Consider the following 9,217-nt stretch of genomic DNA (forward strand, 5'->3'; position numbering starts at 1 on the left):
TTATAATTATATAAATATAATTTTTTCCTCTACGTAAATTACACAGATTATGTTACTGTTCTTTGACCACATTTCCTATATACAATAATTGTGTTTGTAAGCATGTTGATTCCCTTTTTTTCATTATGAGATTACACAAAATTAAATTATAAACTGTAACTTATATTTGTTCTTCATTGATTTTACTTGTATTATGCTTATTACTGAACACTGAAAAAAAGGGGTAACTATATAAAACAGTGATGCTGTAACTGAATTGCATATATTCATTGATGAACAATCAAAGAGTAATACTTATAAAAACACTGGGTGCTATAAAAACAAGTGAGTGCAAAATATGTGACAATTTGAACATTTGCAAATATTTATTGATGAACATTGATGAAGGCAAACCAGTAACTACAGGAAACAGTGTTTGCTATAACTTATGATCAAAATGTTTACTACTGAAGAACACTGAATCAAAATCAGTTTAACTATAAGACAGTGGATACTATATAACAGAAAGTGCAATCAGCTATACAACAGCAGGTGCTATAAATTAATGCACAGGCTCAACTATTCTCTGCCTCAACACACCTAGTCTAGTGGTGTGTTGAGGCAGAGAATAGTTGAACCTGTGCAGGGCAATGTGTCCCCAGAAGCAGAATGAAAGCACACTGATTTAAATCACAGTAACCACTGTGTGTAGTTACAGTAGTTTACTGTGCAGCACAGTAGGTCCCCATGAGCAGGATCAAGAAAAACTGACTTAGACAATCAAAAATATTCAGCATTGATCAACATAGAATAGAGGGTGGGACAAAACTATAAATAGTTGCTTATCTAAACAGTAGCTTAAATAAATGCAATTATTGAACACAAAGAAATACAATAACCATCTAAAACAAAGGTTATATCTCACACAAGCAAAAGTGCTAAATATTGATGAAGAATTATAATATAATATAATATAATTAATATAATATAATATAATAACCATGAAACAGTGAAAGCAATCACTTAGAGAATGAAAAATGCTTAATACTGATACTGATGAATACCCAAAAAGTAATACAATATGGAATTAATTATTAATATAATAATTAATTCTATAAAATAAAGATATACTATACTATTATTATAACTATAAATCAGTAAGTGCTATAAAACAGTGCAATCAATTATAGAACAAATACTATAATAACATAGCATGATTACAATGTAATATTATCTTAAAATATCTAGACAAGTCAGATATTTAAAAGACAGATATGTTAAAATGTTATATATGTATTAAAAGCAATGAGTGCAATCAACTATAGAATAAATAATAATAATAATAATAATAATAATAATAATAATATACCATAGACAATTAAAGCAAATATATATAATAGCATAATTATAATATAATATCAGAATATATTATTATAGCTATAAAAGTGTGGGTGCTAAAATGAAGTGCAAGCAACATAAAACAGTAACTACTTCCGTCTCATCTGCTCCAGCCATTCCTCCTTCGAGAGCGCCTCTGTCGAGGGGCAATAGATTGTCCCTTTATACTGGCTGTGCCCTGTCCCAGCAGTCCTGTACTGGCCACATTTCCTGCAGGTGTTTGTGAGGACTTTCTTTTGGTAGGGTTTTCGGCGAGCAGATGCGGTAGAAGTGGTGGCAGGCGATGCTTTAGAAACACTGGCTTGGGTAAGGGGATACTGCTGACCAGGAAGCGGAATAAAAGTAATTACATGGGTTTGTGGGGTACCAAAGAGGACAGGAGGCATGGAAGATGACGGCAAGAACTGAGGAGGCCCTGGGGTTGGAGGCTTTGGAAAAAGCTGCCTCTTTGACGCCACCTTGGGTCTAACAGCTGCTGGGGCAGCCGCAACTGCATCAGTTGCCATCTTCTTAGTTACTGCCTGTCCCGTTGTGTTGTCAGGTAGGTGATAAGTGTGTGGCTCACCAGGTACCTGTGGAGTGACAGCAGGACGCACATTTGCTGCCAGGAGAGTCTCAGCAGCCACCGGGACCCGACTGGGAAGGTCAATGCCCTGCAACACAAGGGCATTGTCTTGCTTTTTCACCCTGCGGTTGTGCCACTGGTTCAGTGTTGTTTGGTTAACTTCCACCAGCTGTATTGATGTTTCCTGCATTATGGTGCCGTTGCCTAAGATAAGCTGCCGTATTTTGCGGTAGTCCTGAAGAATCAGTGACCATCTTGTGAGAGTGGTCCGCCCTTGTTTTTTTGGACTCTTGTGGAGGCCACAAAGCCTTACAAAAATGGCCTCAACAAGACGGCAGCAATCCGGCCACTGTGCCAGCGGAGCAGTGGTGGTAAGGGCGCTTCTCTTCAAGCTGTCCATCCCAGGAGTAAATTCAGCCCTCTTTTTAGGTGACCGGAATCTCCCAGTTGTCAGCTTATCTTGGTGCCTGGCAGCAAACACCACCCGCTGCTTGTCGTAATCAAGCATGTTCTGCCACAGGGCCACAATGGTGCTTGCCTAAAAATGAAGAAAGAAAAAGTATGAATGTTTATGCAGTCAGAGATACCACAAATCTTTATGTGAATTATAAATGTGAGAATGAAATAATGCTACATTTCTATTTTGCACATAATAAATGCTACTAACCTGCTGTCTGCTGAGGGTCAGAGATGTTTGTGTCCTGAGCTCCACCAGATACTCTGCCAAGCTGTCTACCCGATCCATACCTGGCATGCCATGCTCATCCACTGCCTAAAACAATACACAATTAGTCATGAATGCAGTCACTCGGAACTGTGTAAGTATTATGTTTTTTGCTATACGTTATATTTATGATTAATATTTTAACACATTATTCATTATATTTATTGTGGTGTCTGTCGTGTATTTATATGTATATAACACATTTCTTTGTAGGTCAACTAAACTGAACTTTTTGTATTGACAGTGTGACTGTACTGATAATGGTACTTACCAAATGCTCTTCAGGGACCTGCTGTGGGTCACCTGAGACACTAACAGGAAGGGTGATGGTGGCCTCAGGCTGGACAGAGGGCATTCCAGGCTGGGCAGAGGGCAGCAGTGCAGGCTGGACACAGGGCGATGGTGCAGGCTGGACAGGGGGCAATCCAGGCTGGGCAGAGGGCAGCAGTGCAGGCTGGACAGAGGGCAGCAGTGCAGACTGGACAGAGGGCAGAAGTGCAGGCTGGACAGAGGGCAGAAGTGCAGGCTGGACAGAGGGCATTCCAGGCAGAGGGAAAGAAAACACAATTAGTCATGAATGCAGTCACTCGGAACTGTGTAAGTATTATGTTTTTTGCTATACGTTATATTTATGATTAATATTTTAACACATTATTCATTATATTTATTGTGGTGTCTGTCGTGTATTTATATGTATATAACACATTTCTTTGTAGGTCAACTAAACAACTAAGTATTGACAGTGTGACTGTACTGATAATGGTACTTACCAAATGCTCTTCAGGGACCTGCTGTGGGTCACCTGAGACACTAACAGGAAGGGTGATGGTGGCCTCAGGCTGGACAGAGGGCATTCCAGGCTGGGCAGAGGGCAGCAGTGCAGGCTGGACACAGGGCGATGGTGCAGGCTGGACAGGGGGCAATCCAGGCTGGGCAGAGGGCAGCAGTGCAGGCTGGACACAGGGCGATGGTGCAGGCTGGACAGGGGGCAATCCAGGCTGGGCAGAGGGCAGCAGTGCAGGCTGGACACAGGGCGATGGTGCAGGCTGGACAGGGGGCAATCCAGGCTGGGCAGAGGGCAGCAGTGCAGGCTGGACACATGGCATTCCTGGCTGAGCAGAGGTTGACGAGTCAAGACTTGGGAACGTCAGATCCAATGAATGGTCCTCCTCAAACCCTTCATCTTCTTGTTCGTCTTCCTCTGCCAGGTCCTCCAGTAAGCCCTCAGTCTCCTCTGAGTCCGGATTGACGTCTTGCAGGGGCAGTCCTGTCTGTCTTAGCAGATAGTCCACACCAATCAGCTCTCCTAGAAATTCAAGACAATGTTATTTAAAAATATATGCAAATATGTACTTGTCTGAAGAAAGCAATTAATGTAATAATAATAATAATAATAATAATAACAATGTTATGTACCAGTGTACTTTGCAGGGGGTTGAAAAGATGAGACGTATTTCCTGCCAAAAACCTTCAGGCTGTTGGTGTTCACACAGTGAAGGACATCCCCCGCATAGGTCATCAGAGAGGCTGGCTGGCTAGCCACGGATGCAGCTGCTCTGTCCTGATTCCACCTGCTGAGACCTTCCAGGAGGTACAGCTGAAAATTTAAGCTGTTTGCAGTGGTTCCTAGAAAAAACATTTATAACCAAACATTTTAGATAATTTAGTAAAAAAAAATATTTATTTTGAGATGGCCAAGATGACTGGAACTAACCTGGAATAAATCTCTGCAGATGGCAGTGAAATGACTCCAGTGATGTGGACCCCCTGGCACATCTGTACCTTGTAAGCACAATGCCCCCCTTGGTGGTAGTGCCTGTTTCTGTGTATAGAGGTATCCCTGGCACATCCTGAATACACCTAATGTGTCGTTTCTGAACACGCCAGATGTACTCCATCCTCACCTTGTCAAGCAGAGGGATACCCATTAGGTCTCTGCCCTTGTCTCCTAAGAGCTCGTGGAGCAGACGGTCAATTAGCTGGATGGTGGTCTGCTCTCCACGAGTTCTCCGTCGACAGTGGAAAGCCAGGTCATTCTTAGTAATGCGCTTGTCCACCAAGGCATCACTAATAAACGACACACCCTCCTGTCTGAGCTGCTCACGGACTGCCCGGCGCAGTAAAGCCACATCTTCTGGATCCCACTCAAAAATACAAGATGACAGGCCAGCCATAAAGGTGGGATACAACGCATGGGCGTCTGTGGTGCACCCTGCAGACATCCTCCGCATAAAGTGCCAGATGTCCAGCCTAATTTGGAGGTTGGGCCACTGCGCAAACCGTTGCTGCAGCTTGCTGAGTCCCTCCTCCACGCAGCAGTGGGAATCCACATACAGGACCTTAGGAGGAGCCACGCCAGCCTGGCTGTATCTCTTCATCAGGTCAGATGTCATCAGGTTCAGACCTGCACCCTCCTCAGCAGTGAGAACACTGATGAGGATTTGACCAATCTCGTTGCCCACAGAGGTCAGCCAGAATGCCGTCCCCCTGCCTATGCCAGCCAACTTCTTTGTGATCTGAAATGAAACAAAAGTAAGTACATTACAGTTATGACATTTGCATATACAAACACACACATTTATCTGGTATGCCTACATTATATTGTTAATAACCTTTTTAGTTGAGTCCATCTTTAAAATGGACCCAAAGGTGGATGTGATGGTGGCCTTGATGTGATCCATCCGGCTGATGATGTCTCTGCCATACACAGACAGGAGCCAGCGACTGGTGGGCACATCTATTGGTTCAGGGGGTTCCTGGCAGGCCACTGGGAAAAGGCTGGGGCGGTTCACAAAGCTTGCACACTCCTCCAAGTAGTGGGCCAGCCGGTTCAACCATTCCTCACCGTGGTTCTCCTTTAACTGCTTCACCAGTCGGGTAGGGCTGTTACCCAGAGTCCGGTCCCGAAGCAGACGAATAACGCGGATGTCACATGCATACCTTGATTAGAAAATATGTACAATTAGTTAATATAGATTTTTAGACCTTTTTAGTACTTTTGTTTGGTAAAATACTTCAATACAACAATAGCTTTAACCACATTACTTATGACTACTTATAACTACTTAATATTTTCAGCAGGCACTGATTCAAAACTTTACTGAACTATTATTTAAACTTGTAAAATTACTGAGTAAACTCACTTCTGTGTCAGGATGAGACGGAACATCTTTTGATGGGGTAAGTCTAGCTGGTCCCGGACTGTCTGACTGGTAGACAAAAACGTCAGGCGACACAGAGTACACCTGAGGATCTCTGTCACCAGCAGATAGAAGGTATCAATGTCCAGGACTTTGCGCACTCTCTTATGTACACCATAGCCAGTCAGCTGCTTGCCACAGGTTGGACAGAACACCCTAACTTTCCACTGGTGGTAGGGCATCCACACCATGAGCCGGTGGGTGAAAAAGCGATCTGGTGTTGGAGCCTGATGGTAGATGTGCAATGGCACGGGAGGCTCATACCACAGCTTTAAGTCGGGGCGCAGCTTTCCGGCATGGTAGAGGGCAGAGGCAATCCATCGTTGATCCTGCACTGGAATCGAGTTCTTCATCTCAACAGGAAGCCAAAATGAAGCAGAAGCAGGACCAGCCAGATCCTCACCCTAAGTACATGACATTAAATATTTTTTTTTAAATTCTTGTTTCTACTTAATTCTTTCTACTTCCTTCCATTCAATCCTTTATTAAGACTTTTTAAAAAAAGGACTGAATGGAATTATTGTTTTCAGCATATGAACAGAAACTAGTGTATTGTTAAAATAAGAACTTACAACAGAGCTGGCAACAACCGTAGACATGGTGGTGGGTGTCTGTGCAGGACTAATACAGCCTGCAGTAGTGGTCCTCAAAGCAGCCTCAGAAGGACTAGGGCTACCTGAAGTGGTGGTCCTAACAGATACCTCACCAGGACTAGGGGTGCGAGGGGTGCCAGGAGTGATGGTGTAGGTCTCATCAGGACTGGAAGGGATGACAGTGTAGATGGATGTACTGCCAGTGCTGGCGCTGCTTGAGGTGACGGCAGGGCAGGGTAGTGGCTAGAAACAAAGAGACATTATAAGGAAATTAAAGAAGTTATAGTTCAAAAGATTTATTCAAGATGATTCATTTGTCGTATCATGCGTACCTGGCATGGCTTACGAGAGACCAAATTAGGTTTGGCCACAGCACTGTGTGTCCCACCAAAACGTTGCCTATCAAACTAAAAGAAGAGGAGCAAATCAAGTAAGTGGTTTAAAAACATCTACGGCAAAGAACATAATTGTGTCTGCCTATAATAAAGCAACAATGGTCAGACAGCATTCATACATATCAATGCATTAAATATTCACCATAGACAAAGTTAGTGCAGGTTGGCGAGGGCTCTGTACTGGGGAAGAGGGGGAGGCTGTGGTTGTGACTGAAGTCACAGGATGACTAGGGGCCTGAAAAAAGAACAAACAGATTATACATACACATATATAGACATCACATCCATTTTTTGAGATCTTCCTCAGCGTCTGTTCCTGATATTTTAAAATTTACCCTGATAATATGAAATCCACAGTTGCAACTCCGATACCCGCGAAACAAAGTGGTTTGTCCACGGGACTGCAGTGGACACTTCTCTATCTACAACAATTCACAATACATAATTTATTTCAAGATTTAAAGCTGAAATGTTGTCATCTTCTAGCTACTACATGAAAACCATTATGTATTTGCATTGGGGTACTGTACCTTCTGATAGAGGTCATACCACTTCTTTTGTCTGGGTGCGGGCCGGTTGCCTGCGTCAGAGGGCCAGATCCCAGAAGCAGCAAACCTCTTTAGGCGTGACATCCACTCGTCATCCCCCATAGCTTTGTGACTTTTAGAAGTCATCTTTCACTAACAGTAACAGACTTACATAAAATATAGACATGTATAGAGATATGTATGTATATATATATATATATATATATATATATATATGTATATATATACTTGTCTAGATATTTTAGGATAACATTATATTGTAATTATGCTATGTTCTTATAAAATTGTTACATAATTGATTGCACTGTTTTATAGCACTTAACTGATTTATACTGATTTATATATATACACACACACAAATATTTCCACAGTCTCTCCCACTCCTTACTTTCCCTCTCCCTCCCCTTTGTTTTGTTTATTCACTCAGGGTCGTATTTCCTCAAAGTAACGTTAAGTAGACATGACACCTAGGCCTATTATAGTCAGATTTACAGATTTTTGACGGTCCTAAATAGCCACAAATATATATATATATATGTAACCAAACTCTGTAATGACTATGTTTACATAACATTAACATTACGTGGCTGCCTTGTTTCTAATGACAATTTCAGCACGTTAAACCGCATTTCCGAACTAAAGTATGACTTTACAAAGCAGACAATGCGCATTTGATCAATACAGTAATTCAACTCCAAGGAACCGTGGGCGGTTCAAACCATCCGACCTGGCCATTCGCATCGACATAACTTGCGTATCAGTTCCATTTCCAGAGTAATTACTGAACGATACGCTTCAACATGAATAACGAAATAGTAAGCATGGATTTTACAGGGTTTAATGGCCATTCATTCAATGCTCTTTATCTAAAGTCAGCGATAGCAATCTTTGCTCACTGCCATGTAAGTTAGCTAACGATGTCACACAAACAACATGAGAAACTACACAGCGTTAGCGTTATACCAATAGAAAACATAAAAATTCATTTTATTTAACCAATCCAGAAATGTTAACCTTTATTAATTGGCCTGCAACCACATAGCAAGGTAAATAACACTTTAGCTAGCTAGGTAGGCACACTGTTTACATACCGTCACGAAGTAAAATGTAAAAAAAAGCAAAATGACAAACTTCTGTGTAGCTCAGCAAAATTTGCGGACTCTGACTGACGGCTGAGCAGATAAAGCCCTCAGAAATGTAAATGACTTACCTACTGCGGTGACAGTGACAGACTCCTGTATCCTCTAAAGAGTGATTTGAGTTTTTGAGGTGTGAGAGCAGTCTCTTCTTTTTCTTCTTCTTCTTCTTCTTTCTCGATAGGTGACGGACTTCGGCAATGGAAATTACAGTATTTACAGTATTTATATACTGAATAAAGATTTGGAGGGAAGCCATTTCATTGGATTAAATTTATATCGTACGAGCGGGAGAGGTTTTAATTCGCTATTAGCTCAGTATCGTACGAGCGGGAGACGTTTTAATTCGATTAAAAACTAAACTTTAATTCGCTAACTTTATTTCGAATGTACATCAGAATTAAAAACATTACATAACGTAAACAAATAAACTCTCTCATATTTTTCAGACAGCCAGCTCTTTAAATTTCCCGGGCCAGGGGCCACGCATCTTCCGGTTTCAGCTCCCCCGCTCCCCGCTTGGCTGTGGTTGGCTGTTGTCCATTTTCGTCCGTGAAATGAGTGGCCGCAGCTGCTGTGAAAAAGGAAACGGAGCGCTGCGATTCGCGTCGTCCATTTTCGTTCCTTTTTCGTCTTTGATGGTGATTGGTCGAGCAACCCACACTCATGTGTTGCAGGT

At 42.1% G+C, this 9,217-nt stretch overlaps 1 protein-coding gene across 1 annotated transcript; it reads right to left on the reverse strand.

Moving 5' to 3' along the window:
* Positions 1–953: 953 nt before the first annotated feature.
* LOC118802734 lies at positions 954–9,188 on the reverse strand. The gene is made up of 14 exons (XM_036563202.1): positions 8,613–9,188; positions 7,385–7,548; positions 7,190–7,276; positions 6,997–7,089; positions 6,792–6,866; positions 6,439–6,702; positions 5,810–6,270; positions 5,279–5,606; positions 4,381–5,182; positions 4,083–4,292; positions 3,437–3,972; positions 2,938–3,192; positions 2,610–2,714; positions 954–2,480 (listed from the first exon to the last, which is right to left on the reverse strand). Exons 2-14 carry the CDS (start codon positions 7,526–7,528, stop codon positions 1,467–1,469), a joined length of 4,374 nt encoding a protein of 1,457 aa, XP_036419095.1. The 5' UTR covers positions 7,529–7,548; positions 8,613–9,188; the 3' UTR covers positions 954–1,466.
* Positions 9,189–9,217: the final 29 nt, after the last annotated feature.

Source organism: Colossoma macropomum, unplaced genomic scaffold (genome assembly GCF_904425465.1).
Source record: "Colossoma macropomum unplaced genomic scaffold, Colossoma_macropomum, whole genome shotgun sequence".
NCBI classification, from domain to species: domain Eukaryota; kingdom Metazoa; phylum Chordata; class Actinopteri; order Characiformes; family Serrasalmidae; genus Colossoma; species Colossoma macropomum.